The sequence below is a fragment of the Capricornis sumatraensis genome, chromosome 1, assembly GCF_032405125.1.
Source record: "Capricornis sumatraensis isolate serow.1 chromosome 1, serow.2, whole genome shotgun sequence".
NCBI classification, from domain to species: Eukaryota; Metazoa; Chordata; class Mammalia; order Artiodactyla; family Bovidae; genus Capricornis; species Capricornis sumatraensis.
In genome coordinates, this window is record NC_091069.1 from 172,652,103 (window position 1) to 172,667,041 (window position 14,939).

The 14,939-nt window shown below is 36.2% G+C and overlaps 1 protein-coding gene and 1 pseudogene across 4 annotated transcripts in view; both read right to left on the reverse strand.

The window, feature by feature from the left end:
* Positions 1-14,939, reverse strand: part of IQCB1 (IQ motif containing B1) — a 40,624-nt gene that overhangs the window by 1,864 nt on the left and 23,821 nt on the right. For 2 of the 4 annotated variants that reach the window (XM_068974076.1, XM_068974086.1), the window contains 5 exons: positions 14,679-14,788; positions 13,969-14,078; positions 10,173-10,315; positions 8,427-8,575; positions 1,245-1,376 (listed from right to left, as the gene is read on the reverse strand). In XM_068974076.1, coding sequence (XP_068830177.1) covers positions 1,245-1,376; positions 8,427-8,575; positions 10,173-10,315; positions 13,969-14,078; positions 14,679-14,788 — 644 coding nt within the window. Of the gene's footprint in view, positions 1-1,240; positions 1,377-8,426; positions 8,576-10,172; positions 10,316-13,968; positions 14,079-14,678; positions 14,789-14,939 lie in introns of all 4 variants that reach the window. The other 2 variants (XM_068974104.1, XM_068974095.1) reach the window with 2 other exon arrangements.
* On the reverse strand, positions 4,708-6,608 carry LOC138090045 (pirin-like; annotated as a pseudogene).

Genomic DNA, 14,939 nt, shown 5'->3' on the forward strand with positions numbered 1-14,939 from the left:
ATATTCTGGGAGAAGAGGTAAGATTGAGGAATCACAGTGAAAATTACAAATGGTTTGGTAAAGACACTGGCCTGGAGGAGTAACAGGACCAATCCCTTTGTTCTGAACCCCACCTGAGAAACTGCCTTACTTCTTATCCTATTCCTTCTCTCAAACTTATCTAAGCCATAATATTATATAGCTTCTAATTTCAAAGAACATGGGACAGAATCATTCAAAGGATCATATTCTTCTGGCTAGTTAGCTACTTTAAAGGGAACTGACCTAATTATTAATATTTAGAACAAGGATGACATAACCTCAACACTGAAACTGATAAAGTTTCTAACACTATAGTTTTCTCAGGTATTCCAGTTCCTGGATCATGGATGCTGCCTTGTTCTAACTAACATCTTACTTGTCAGCCACAGAGTAACAGCTGTACTAGAGCATGGCTAAGCAGTACTTCTTTTTTAAATAGAAGAATGCATCAGAATCATGCACAGTGCATTAATAAAAAATAGAGATCAAAGCCCTAAACAATAAGGGCTAAAATTACAAAAGTCTTAGAAGAAAAGATAGAGGGAAAGCTTTATGATATTAGATTTGGCAATTATTTCTTTAATATGACACTGTGAAGGTACAGACAACAGCAAAAATTAGACAAATTATACTTCATCAAAATGAAAAAGTTTTGTGCATCAAAGGACACTATCAATAGAGTAAAAGGCAGCCCACAGAATGGAAGAAAATATCTGCAAATCATACATCTGATAAGGAATTAATATCCAGAATATACAGAGAATTCCCAAAACTCAACACTAAAAAAAAAAACCTGATTAAAAATGGGTAAAGGACTTCAATTGAAATTTCTTCAAAGAAGGATATATAAATAAGCAATAAACACAAAAGAGATGTTAAAAATCACTAATTATTACAGAATGTAAATAAACCCAAATCACAATACCATTTCACATTCGTTAGGATGTGAAAATAATAAATGTTGATAAGGATGTACCAACAGTCTTGCTGATGCAGTATGGAAAACCACTAAGTTGAAGTGAAGTGTCCTTTACTATTGACTTTACGGTCCACACAATTATAAGACTCCAAAGCCATAGTAAAGTCAAGGTAATGCCATGGTAAGGCTACAATAAAGCCATTGCATTACCTTATGCCAACAATAAATGTACACATACAACTGAGACACTTATTTGTTGGTGAGTATCACACACTGCAATAATGTAACACAAAAGCCTACACACTGGATGTCTTCTGATATAGTCATCCACTTGTTGTTTCAGTTCAATTCTGCGTGCATCAGTGAGTTCTCTGAGTCCAGGCCAAGGAGCAAATTGTTTCTTTTTCTTACGACATTTTGCTAAGAATTTAAGAGTCTGGGGAAAAAAAACCAAAAACAAAACTTGTGATTTTTCTTCCCTGACTGATAGAACTATTTTCTTTCTACAGCAATATATAGTAGGACAACACTGTAATAGTTGTTAACTTATAGTGTGTATGGAGGGAGAGATGACAGATGTGACAGAAGACAATAACTTTATCATTACAATCTTTTGTAGTGTTTTAATATTTTATAAGGAAATAGTCATGTATTATTTTTACAGAAGGCAAAAAAAAGAAAAAAACAGGGAACCAGCTCTGGGTTCTAGTCTAAGTTCTAGTCCCTTATAAACTTGTTCGATTTGGGGCAAGTCATTCAATCTCCATAAGACAGGTTCTATGTCTACAGAAAACAGGGACCCCCAATTCTACTTAGCCAAAAGATAGTAAAGATCAAGGAGACACTATATTAGAAAAAGTTTGGTAAACAAATGTGCTTCCTTTTGTTCTTCAGAATGAATTCCTGATAAGAAATCTTATAACAGGCAAGATTAGGAGACAAGACATTTATTTTGTCCATTTTTTTCCACTCTTCTTTGTTCTACGTTCACATTATTAAAGGCAAAAGTTGGAAAATTATGGCCCACAGATCAAATCCAGCTGCTATCTGTTTTTGAGTAGCTGGAGAAGAATGATTTTTTTACATTTTGAAACTGAAGTGCAAGTGTTAGTTGCTCAGTCGTGTCCGATTCTTTGCGATCCCATAGACTGTAGCCTGCCAGGCTCCTCTGTCCATGGAGTTCTCCAGGCAAGAATATTGGAATGGGTACCTATTCCCTTCTCCAGGAGATCTTTCTGACCCAGGGATTGAACCAAGGTCGCCTGCACTGCAGGCAGATTCTTTACTGTCTGAGTCGCCAGACAAGCCCTTTTACATTTTATATGATTATGAAGTTCAAAAGGAAAAGAATTATTTTATGACATGAAAATTAAAGGAAATTCAAAATTCAGTGTCTACAAATGTTTACTGAAACACAATCATGCTCATTGGTTTCCATACTGTCTACAATTTCTTTTGTGCTACAACTATAGAGCTGAAGAGTTGCAAGAAAACTACATGACCTGCAACCTAATATATTTTACAATTTGATGCTTTCCAAAAATTTGTTGATGTAACTCTATTGTTTAAAGTATCAATTTTAGAAGAACTGTTAAAAATTTACAGCTCTCTGCCGAGTTATCCTGTCCTCTCCGCTTTAATTCTTTCAGGTTTTTCTTCTGATGTTTATTTCTATCTACATTTTTGTGATTTTTTTCAGTAACAGGTATTATCTATTGATTTTCCTATATGAAAGGTAAGGACTTAGCTCTCTTTCACACATACTTTCTATATCTCTAAATATTCAATATTATTAAATCATAGTTTTAGTTATGTTCATGTTCAGTGTTTACATTATGCCTACATAAAGGTTATTTATTTTATGATCATATAGTATATGATGATTACTTTTTTCTTCCTTGCATATTTTAACACATTAGAAAAATAAGCAAGGAATTAATAATTCTGTTATTTTCCTTATTTTTCTATGTATTTACCACTGATTATATATAACAACTTCTGCCCTAATTGTCCTTACAGTAAAACGTATCAGGCAATCTACCAAATTAATTTTCTTGGATATACATTCCAGAGCTTTTTGACCTGCTCCAATCTGGATCAATTGTTCTCTATTCTTGGTGTATAGCTATTATCCTGATATCCCCATTCACCATCATCTTGGTGACTCTTCCCATTTTTCCTTTGTGTTTTCTGGATTCCTTTCTTGAGTTATTCCTTTGTTTCAGAGATTTGTGATGCATAAATATATCTTTATAGTCTATCTTTATTTTTAACTGATGGTTTGGTTGGATGCAGAATTCTAATTGGAAGTCATTTTTCCTCAAATATGTATCAGCCTAACTCCAATACCTTTTAGCTTCCAATTATGTTGTTGAAGAGTACTTTTGTTCCCAGTGTATTTCACAGTAATGTGAAATAAACGTGAGTGTATTTCTGTCTTTGTAATGGACAGTTCGTCAGTCCTTTTGAACTAAACCACATGGTATTTGGTTCTGGGAAATCAAACTATTTTATTTTCTCTCCTTTTTTCCTTCTCTGTTTCACATGTTTGGATATGTGACCTCTTAGACTGGTTCTTTCCTCTTTCTCTAGATTTCCCAGACCTTTTTTCCTATCCCTTTTATTATATCTTGTATTATTTTTTCTGGCAAATTTTATTATATTTGTTCCCTGTTATATAGCATCTTGATTTTGTTTCATGTATTATTTTCTTTTCACTCTCTGAGAAAATAATACATTTAAAATGTCTTCTTATCCCTGCAATAGCTGTTTCCACCAAGTAGTATTATTCTGTTTGTTTGGCATTAGCTTTCCTCAGATGTCCAGTGATACTTTCAGCTGTTTAGAAATGCTGAGCATGAGGGTAGGGTTAATCTACTATGTACTTCTTTTTAGGGCTACTGAACTGGGCTGTTTCATTGGAGGACCTCAAAGTGAGTTTAACTATTCTCTTGGACTGTTCAGATTTCCTCAAGAAAATGCTTTCAATAGGATTTAAGCCTGGGTGACAGCACTGAGAGCTGAGAAGTAAAAAGGGGCTGGAGGTTTTCACATTAGTATATAAACTTTCCTTATGTTTTTACTATAGTACTCAAGCCTTCAACTGTGTTTTCTTTCTATTGAGAGATTTTTCTCCTTTTCTTCTGTTCTTCCCTTTTCTTGATTTTTCTTCCTTATACTTCCTATCCTTCCTCTGCCTCTTGCTTTTAGTACCAAGTCAGGTTTATGATCCTATGCCGGGAACTCAAAAGTAAAGTTTCCAGAACAGGGGAATTTTTGCCCTTAGATCAGATAAAGTTCACCTTGACATCTCTTTCTCTGTCTCTTCTTCATTCTTTGTTATTTTAGGACTCTCTGAGATTATATATCTATCACCAAATGTTTATTTTTTTCAACTGCCAATGGCTTGTTCTTTTAAGTGCTTTTGCAGTTGGTCTTCATTGGATATGTATACATGGTACTTTTCTTCTATAATCAGGTAGCAAGAATTAGCTGTCATTCTGGCTCTAGAGAGGAGATGCAAGCAAACATCACCTTCTTTCTGAGCTTCTTTACTTTTTTGTAAAAGAACCAATAGTTAGGTTTATTTGCTGGTGCCAGGAAATATCTCACATTCATTGCTGTAAAAACCATGTTTATCACTTTAGCGTGGAATTCTTTAGAAGCACTGGCAAAGTCAGCTTTGGAAATTGGATGCACTGAATATGAATAGGCGGATCCCACAAACGGAAAATTCTAGAAGGCAGTCAGACCTGCCCTTGTGCTTGTCACTCATTTCCAATATTTGATTTTCAGGTTTTGGCTCTTTCAAAGTCATTTTCCACATTTCTGAAATCAAGAATGGCCTGAGAAATCTATTCATTTGTGTTCATCAAAAATGAAGAGTAGAAGCAGACATTCAGAAAGTTCTGGGTGATGAGAATATTTTTTTCTACCACTAAAATGGTATGCATTCTGTAGTTCTTAGTTTGAAACAAACTCAGGATATGTAAACGGCAAACAGTTATTTTCCCAGCATCCGATTCCTAAGGAGTATAAAACAAGTTTTTAAACTAAGATTGTGAATGATTTATAAAGACCAAATTTCAGATAAACAAATGCAATTATATCTCCTTCACCCACTGCAAACTGTCATCAGGAATGGCAATCTCTTTATTCAAAATATTCTTAGGCTTGCCTCTTTCACAACCATTTTTGAAGTTTTAGTTCTTTTTATCTTCTTTATTTTTTAGAATTGAGGTATGATATTATTGACATACAATATTATATTTCAGGTGTCCAACATAATGTTGATATTTGTGCATATTCGGAAACAGCTGTCACAGTAGGTATAGTTAACATCTGTTGCCATACACAGTTACAGAATTCTTGTGGTAAGAACTTTAAAGATTCACTGTAGTTGTCAGTTAAATAGCACTGGCTAATGTCAAGGACTGAACTGACTTGATAAAAATAATCTCATCATAGTTTTGGTATCTCTGCAGTATATGAGGCTGTGTCCTTTCATGAAGGTCTAAGTTATGTTTGAAAATTAGTAGCACCTCACTGACAATAAACAGAAGATTACAAAAATTTCAAGTCAAGAAAGCATCACATTTTGGATTCTCTAAGGGTAAGTACACTTTTCCATGCTGAACAACTGGTTCTCTTAATGGCACCTCAAGAATTAGGATGGAGGGGCTTCTCTCAGCATCTTTATTCTCCACCTGGACACTGTCACCTTCCCCTAACACAGCTGTGTGATGAGGCTCTGTTTTTTGTTGCATATTATCAGGTACAGTATACACATTTTCAGATATGGTACAAAGGGAGCTTGTCCACCCTTTAGGAATAGGCTGGTAATGCTTTGCTCCTTTGTCCAATTTGAAGTCCAAATATAAGGTTGGTGTGTAGATGTAAATCTTGGACTTGACTCCCAGGGCTTCTTCAGAAATGACAGCAATGGTCACACTATCCTTACTGGGTTTAGGGATTTCACTGCTTTTCAGTTCCTGGTACCAAGACTCCACTATCTTCTGTGAGCTCCTCAAATTAACCCACAGTTGAAGGTCATGGACTGGCTCCTCTGAGCAAGGCGTCTTCTCATGCACAATGCCCCAGCCTGAGATCATCCAGTATAGGCCTCCTGAATTCAACTGACCAACATGTCCACGGCAGTCTTCCTGAGCTATGCTACACCCCCCTTCCAGGAGGTAAGATATCATTTCAAAACCTCAGTGCGGGTGATCAGGAAATCCACCTGGTCTGCTGCTGCTGCTAAGTCGCTTCAGTTGTGTCCGACTCTGTGCGACTCCATAAATGGCAGCCCACCAGGCTCCCCCGTCCCTGGGATTCTCCAGACAAGAACACTGGAGTGGGTTGCCATTTCCTTCTCCAACACATGAAAGTGAAAAGTGAAAGTGAAGTCACTCAGTTGTGTCCGACTCTTCGCGACACCATGGACTGGAGCCCACCAGGCTCCTCTGTCCATGGGATTTTCCAGGCAACAGTACTGGACTGAGTTGCTATTGCCTTCTCCGCCTGGACTACTACCTTTAAATTCATCAAACAGTAAAAATGGAGCCAGATTTTAAAACTCAGGTCTGCCAATACTCCTGCATACCCATGCTTCAACCCCTTCTGACTGCTCCTGGCTGAGCACTAACAGGGTAACTTTGGAGGACACCATGTTGAAGGATAAAAAGAGAACGTTTATAGGCTTAGCAGATCATAGTGCTCTGCAAAAGAAAGGTTGTCTGCCATTTGCACCAAATTGCAGAGGACCAGTTAAGCGTCTCTGGCCATCTCTCGCAGCGACTCCCCTGGGAGTCTAAAGCCAGCCAAGGAGGGCAGGGTTCTGCTAACTGACCACCAGCACTGACCCTGCTTGGCCCTATTGATGCCCAGTAGTCCCATGCTCTTGGGGGGCCCCTTTGAGCTTCTTAAGAGATGTAAAAGCAAGAAAAGAAAATCCTGGAGCATTAAAAGGGTAAAGGCAGCTAATTCTTCAAATTTAATTCCAATACTATACTACTACCGAAAACCCTAAGCTGTCTACATGAGTAAGGATGTGTAATTTGAAATTAGCCGGTTTATACAGGGTAAAAGGTAAAAAGAGGTTAAATTAGTATTTTGCATGTACTGAGTTACATAAGCATAACTCAATATATGTAAAATATTAGCATTTCAACATGTAATCAAAATAAAAAATTTGGGACTTCCCTGGTAATCCAGTGGTTAAGACGCTGCACTTCTACTGCACCACTGCAGTGGGAATGGGTTTGATCCCTGGTCAGGGAACTAAGAGCCCATATGACAGGCAGCACAGGGGGAAAAAAAAAGGAGGTGGTCATGTGGTGAAGGTATTAGAAAGGATCTACAGGCTCCTCCTTTCACCATCAGTCTCTAACACTAGTGCTGTGCTATGCTTAGTCGCTCAGTCGTGTCCAACTCTTTGCGATCCCATGGACTGTAGCCTGCCAGGTTCCTCTGTCCATGGGGATTCTCCAAGCAAGAATACTGCAGTGGGTTGCCATGCCCTCCTCCAGGGCTAACACTGGTATCTATGGGCTAATCCTTAGATGGCCTTGCTTAGCAGAAGGTAAACAGCATGCATGGATGTGATTCAGTGACAGAACAGGACCATCTGTTGCCGACTTGGCCTGAATGAGAAAGATGAAGGCAGCAGACTATCTCTCCCAGAATAGAGTACCACTCTGTTTTTCCAATGGTTTGAAAAAGACTTGTAAAAGCTTAATCAGAGAAATCAACAGAGACTGTTCAAAATCTGACTGTGAAAAACTGAAACTGACCTAAAATTTTATAATAGGGATTATAAATCTAAATGCTATATGACTGAAATCCTAATATGAACGTTAACCATGTGTAAGTAAATAACTATATATTAGGAAAACTAGATATTAAGTGAAATAGACAGAGTTGTGCTATAAAATATTACTATGCTCCATATAAACCCCAGGAAAATCACTGAAGAACACCATTCTATAATTCAAGAATTATAATGATCTTATTATAACTAATATATTATCTATGCATTGAAAACATCCAATATGACATGCTGCACTTAAAGAGGACTTTACAACTGACGAAATACTTTCCCATAAATTAGGTCATCTGATCCACATAACTGAGTGAAAAACACAGGGTAGACATTCATTCATGTATCAAGCACATGCGAGAGGTTGACAATAAATAAGACTTAGTGATTTAACCTTGAGATGCTCATAGTTCAAGTAAAAACAAAAAAAATTAATAACAACACTGCATTTTGGTAAATGATGCACAAGGTTCTATCAAAGTAATAAGGACTGAATATCTAAGTCATTTTGGCCCTAAGGAGGTTCTGACAGAGGAAGAAACAAAGGCTTAGAAAAAGCTAAGTTAAAAGACTTAACCAAGACTTTACAGCAGGTAAACAGCAAAAGTCAAGTTTGAACCCATGTCTCTGCCTACTAATCCAGTACTCTTTTTACTACATCAGACTTACTGCTCTCTGAAGTATGACAGCCGCTTTATATTCCGTAAGAGATGGCCTCTGTTGGCGAAAATTTTTCCTTTCCCTGTACCCTTTCCAATGTTTCTGGATAATCAATGCTGATTTCTCTTCTATTTCCCGATTATGTTTTTCCACCTGACCTAAAAAGATGACAGACACTATTATAACATACTCACTTCTATGCTTTCTCAAACTCTAGAATCAGGACAATCAAAGTAACAATCTTGTAGTCCTTTAATTATTTTCAATACGATTTTCCCAATTCTATTATTTTACAAGAGCTCCAAAAGCCTTCTCAGTTCACGTATCTTTAGAAAAAAGACTCACATAATTATTTTGAGTCTTAGAAACGAGAAAGGACTAAAAATCCAATAGCAAGAATATTTAGAAAAAAGAATCATAAGTAAATAGAAAGTCATTCAGTACCACCAAAAGGAAAGGGCACATTGTGCATATACGTTACCTACTCTATATGGTTCTAAATTTCTCTTTAGTCACTCACTTGGTTCTACAGATAATTTTTTAGTTTCTAGCAATTGGTCAGCATATATCCTAGGGTTCACAGTAGCTAATTTAATTTTTAAATTTAAAAATTTAAAATTAAAAAAAATTCAATTTTAAAAATTAAAAAGGATATATTTGAGAGATAGTGCCAAAATTCATTGGATTTAGTGGTGAACTACATGTGGAGGGAGGGGAAAAAATTCCAGGATGTCTCATAGATGGGACATTGAGTAGACTGCTGGTGCAATTACCTGAGAGATTAGGAATACAGGAAGTGGAAATCTGTGGGGGCAGATAATGACTAGCTTTGGGGATGGTTGTGGCTATCTAAGCAAAGCTAATCAATAAGCACCTGGCTACAGAGCTGTGCTGTCCAATGTAGTAAGCACTAGACACAAATGGCTACTTAAAGACAATAAAATAAAATTTAAGGCCCTCAAGTGCACTAGCCACATTTCAAGTCAACAGCTATCTCTAACCATTGGCACTGTACTGAACAGTGCAGACAAAGAACATTTCATTTTGTAGAAAGTTCTGTTGGGTAGGGCTGGTCTAGATCTTAGGAAAAAGGGTGAGGATGCAGACAAGACTTAAGAATGCTAAGCACTCATTTGGTAATTGAAGCTACAGTTATGGATGGGATACCCCAGGAAGAGCAATAATGAGAATAAAAGGGTAAAGAAGGAACCCTGGGAAAGATCTATATTTTAGGGAAAGGAAGAAAAGTAAGAGGCTACTGAGGGATACTGGGAATAAGTAGTAGGAAGGGGAAGAAGAATAAAAAAAGCAATCTTGAAATGACTCAGATTTTCCAGGCTACACTTTAATATTAATTTCAGCTTTGTGTGTCAAAGATGCAAGAAGGTGTCACCAGGTTTGTACTGAATCATGAGTTAAGTTCTGAGGGCAGAATGTTTCAATGTAGCAATATTATAATACCTTACGTAAGTTCAAGGGGTTCTTTCTTTATGTCAAAGACATCTATCTTTAAGCATAAAATTTTATGTTTCACTGATTTATCTGAAAATTAAGAATTAGTGGAGAAATTGCTCATCATCAACTAGTAAGTCTAATCAGAAAAAAATAAGAATTTTTTTTGACTGAAGAGATTTATTAAGACCTGAAAAAGTTGAAACAGGGGTAAAGGTTCACATTTAAAAATTAACTCATCAAATTTGGTTTATCAAAACTACCCTATCGATCTTATGCTTATAAACCGATAATGCCACACACCTGGATGAACTATTTCAAGCATATTCAGCCGTATTTCTCGGGAAAGTCTCATGGCTCTCTGCCTTTGAATTTGCAGCTGTAATCTGTGGTCCTCTTCTTCCTTCTGTCTGCTTAGCTTCATTAACATCTTTGTTCGTTTAGATCTATGACGGAAACATTAAGTACACATAATTTCCATAATCATATATCTACTCAAGAAGTATATCAAAAAAGGCTTAACCTCGCTAGTAATCATATAAATACAGACAGCAAAAAAGTTTTTAAAATAAATATTTCAAAGAAGTACTTAATGGATTTTGTTCATTTAACTCAACTAACATTTATCTGAGTGATTGCTGCCTATAATCACTGTCCCTAAGGCAAACAAAGAGATACAGTTAATGCCTTTGAGATCAGTTTCAAGGGGAAGTTGAAAGGTAGTGGAATATGCCACTTTGGCATAAAGACTGTTTTGAGCTGGAGGCAAGAGAGAATGATGAAGCATAGAAAGAAGTCTTCCCAGAGTGTCTCTTAACTGACTAAAAGCAGAAACATCTGAGAAATGACTGTCACAAACTTTTCCTCCCAAGGTTTGGCCATGAAGATGGAAAGTTAGGCTAAGACAGACCTGCACAAATAACACATATCTTTCATTAGTTAGTTCCCCAACATATTTACTTTCCCCAATATACTTACCTTCCCACAGTTCACTGTCCTTAGAAGCCTAAAACCCTTTTCTTTTCACCTGTCACTTCTCTATAAATTATTCTTTATATATAATAAAGAATAATATATATATTATATATATATAATATATATTATATATATAAAATTAAGCCCAAGTTCTTTTCTTTTTTTTAGGTAAGAAGTGGATTTATTTAGAGAGATACATATTACATAAACAGAATGCGGTCTGTCTCAAAAGGCTACAACAACCCTGGGAGAAACACATTCCACGGACAGAGTATGGGCCATCTCAGAAAGCAAGAACTATATAAACCCAAATTCTAACCACCCCTTGTAAGTTATGCATCGTGTCAGGTTTCTTCCATGTTGTATGTGCTTCACAAGTTAAGAAATTGTTTTTCTTTTGTTAATCTGTTTTTGTTTCTATCAGTATAGTCTTCATGACCCCAACCAATGAACCTAAAATAGATAGAGGGGAAAAAATTGTTTTCTTCCCCTACAAGTAAAACAAATAAGATAACTTAAATACCAGCACCATATTAGAGGTAGGCAAATTGTGAGCTTTCCTGAGGGTAACTGAGACGGCTGTTAGCTGCTTCAGAAAACCTTGCTGAGGAAAAGGGCAGAAAACGAAATTTTAACAGAAAATGAAGTTTCTGACCATGAAAAATGATTAAATAAAAAAGAAAGCCCCACGAAAGTGCTTTAAAAAGAGTGTGACTGTAACAGAATACCTCGTTCAATCCGAAGCTCTGATGAATCTAGGTCCATGATTATGAGTGGTGGGTAGTCCCTCCCCCAAAATAACAAGGGAGAGGGAAATTACTCTGAGATAATGACCTAACCACAAAGAGACAGAAATAACCTTTGCAGAAAGCCCAGCTACAAAGGAAGTAAAAGAAATTTGCATAAACTGTTGCAACTAATAGAAGAGGAAAGGTGTACAAGCCTGGAGCAAACTGGAGATTAAAAAATTAAAAACTCATTATAATGTGAGATTTAAGTAATTTTGGCCTCATGGAAAATGCCTTTTAAGGGATATATTTATAACCACTCTGGTGTTGCTACATAAAGAAATGGAATTTCTAGTTTAAACAGTGGACTATTAATTAGATTCCATAGATACACTTCTAAGTGGACAAAATCTGTAATTCTAGGATACTTGTAAATAGAGATTTTTTAATATTGCAAAGGAAAATAGACACGCAAATTTGGCAACTACTGTAAGACTAAACAGTAAAAGTCTGAATCCATGGCACAGGGGCACCTTTAACTGTAAGATGATGTACAGCTGAAAATGATAGTAGGTAGAATTCATGAGTGGTAACTATTCTACCTGAGTTCACTACAAAGGTAAAGCTAGAACATCTCAGGATCTTGTAAACAATATATTGTGACTCTCAAAATATCCATCATTTCCCAAATTTAATTCACCAAAGAAATAATTAATATTTTTAAAGAAACAGCAGGTAAGATACACAATAAACTTTGAGCAATGCCTGAATGGATTATACTTGCCTCTTAAGCATACTATTTATTTAATAGATCTGTCTGCCTAATTAGATATGTAAATCTTCAATGGCAAAAAATGTGCATTTCCCTCCCTACCACATTCTTAGTGCCCAGTAACATGCCAAAAAAATTTATATTATTTTAATCTTGTGAGTTACACAGACAATTATCTCACCTTATAAATGGGAAATTTGAGGCTAAGGGAGGTAGGGAAACTTGTCCAAGATCATTCAGCCCATAAGTTGCTAAGGAGGGATACAAACTCAAGTCTGTTTAACTCTCCCAATACCTAGGATAGGCTCTGGAATATATTAGGCACTTGAAACATGTTTAAAAAATTACATGTTTAAAAATTCCCTTGGTGGCTTTTTTGCTACCAACGAAATTCATGCCCAATGATATTAGTTAACTTTTTAAGTCTTCTCTGAAGGAAACTTTTACCAATGAAATGAATGTCCATTAAGGGACACAGCCAGAGTGGCTTCAATACCTACCACTAATCCACACAGGTTCTTAGAGGCAACTGAAAGAAAACACAGATACAAACAACTTAGCTCCTAACGTCATTAATGAAAGCAGGGCCATCTCACAGGTGATTCTTCATGCAGCCTATTTTAGTTCACTATTTTAAAACATGTTTGTAACTGAGAAACACAGCTGCAGTTATTAAAATAGTTTCAGTTTTCTTAAAAAAACATTGACTTCTGGAATATGCAAGTGACACTTCAGTGAACTAAAATTTAGCTTTAAGTTAGGTTATATGAAATCATCTCTGAGATGGCTCCAATTTATCAACAATGACCTAGAAGCTAACTCCTATGTGTGTGGCGTGTGTGTATGTTCTTTTTATTGCCTCTAAGAATCTAGATGTAGTCATGTAAAAACTGGGCCACGTCTTCATTATTTCATTTTTAGTCTACTTGAAATAGAGATAAATGACAAACTATGTCATATGTCAATGGCCAAATCTCTCCATGACAGTATTTACTGAGGAAAATCAGGTTAACATACTTAAGCTTTTTAATATTCATACATATTTTTACCATAATTACATTTGAACAATTATGGCAACTTTTGGTTTTAAGGGTTTAATGAGATATTGACCATTATTGGCTCCCTCTGTAGACCTGGCTCACAAAAGTCTTAAGTGAATAGGATTATGTATTTGTTACATTAGATTCCTGTTTTATGTTATGTCCTCTGCTTTTGAAAGTATAATAAGGTTAATGAAGTGCTGGCACTCACAAATGTATGAAGCAAGAATGAAAGAAATACACTAGAATATTGAAAAAGAAAAAAAAGAACTCTTAAGGCAACAGTACCCTACTCCAGTACTCTTGCCTGGAAAATCTCATGGACGGAGGAGCCTGGTGGGCTGCAGTCCATGGGGTCGCGAAGAGTTGGACACGACTGAGCAACTTCCCTTTCACTTTTCACTTTCATGCATTGGAGAAGGAAATGGCAACCCACTCCAGTGTTCTTGCCTGGAGAATCCCAGGGATGGGGGAGCCTGGTGGGCTGCCGTCTATGGGGTCGCACAGAGTCGGACACGACTGAAGCGATTTAGCAGCAGCAGCAGCCCTCTCAGATCATCAATCCTCTCACCCAAATTTTTTACCTGAAACTCCTCTGCAAAGTAATCACAGCAGATGGAAGCTTCTTCAATCTCTTTCTAGTCTGGAAACCCTTCCAATAAGCTTGAATCAAGCAAGCTGCTTTATGTTGTTTCTGAAATTAAAGGCCAGAATTAATTTAAAGACATCCCTAGGCAAGTTGTTTTTAGAATTTTACTTCTTAAAATATCAGCCTGGGCAAGTATTAATCTCCATCTTTAATAAGTTGAGCAGAAGGCAACATTTGTATAAACCCACGACAGGAACAGCCTAAGAATATTAAACCTTATCTCCCAAAGGAGGCTCAGTTAGGCAATATCTAAAATGTATTCAAGATGCAGTCTGGACAGCTTCAAATTCTCCCTGATTAATATCACTTCCATTCTCATTACAAGGATTTCACAATTTTGCTTATTTAATGCTTTAACATCTTTGCTTCACTTCTGATGCTTAGCTTCACTTATTCAAAGATACAAGGATACAAAGGACTATGTATAGATTTTTAAAAAAGGCTCTAGAGTTAAAAATTTAAACCATAAAACAACTTCTCTCATCAAACTATAGCTGCTCTGGATTTTAGGGGAGAATAAGTAAAGGAAGGGGGAGACAAAGCAAATACAAGATTCAGGAGACTACTACTAGCCAGTATTTTCAAACTAAAGTGTTTACTGAAATTTTAGTAAATATCATGCAAATTATTTTTATAATTCAATACCTGGTCTTCTACTTCCTGATAGGCCTTAGGGCTTAAAAGACCAATGAGCTGTCTAAGTTCTTGACTAAGCTCTGTCCCAGGTTCTTGTTTATTTAGTAGACTTCTAAGTCCTGAAATGGAATAACAAAAGCATAGCTATTAATAATAAAATATGATTTTTATTATCTTATCAGAATTAATTTGAGGTTAAAATGTCTAGTTTAGAAACAAATGAAAATAACAAGATTAATCACATGATTTTTCTTTTTCCTTTTCTCAAAA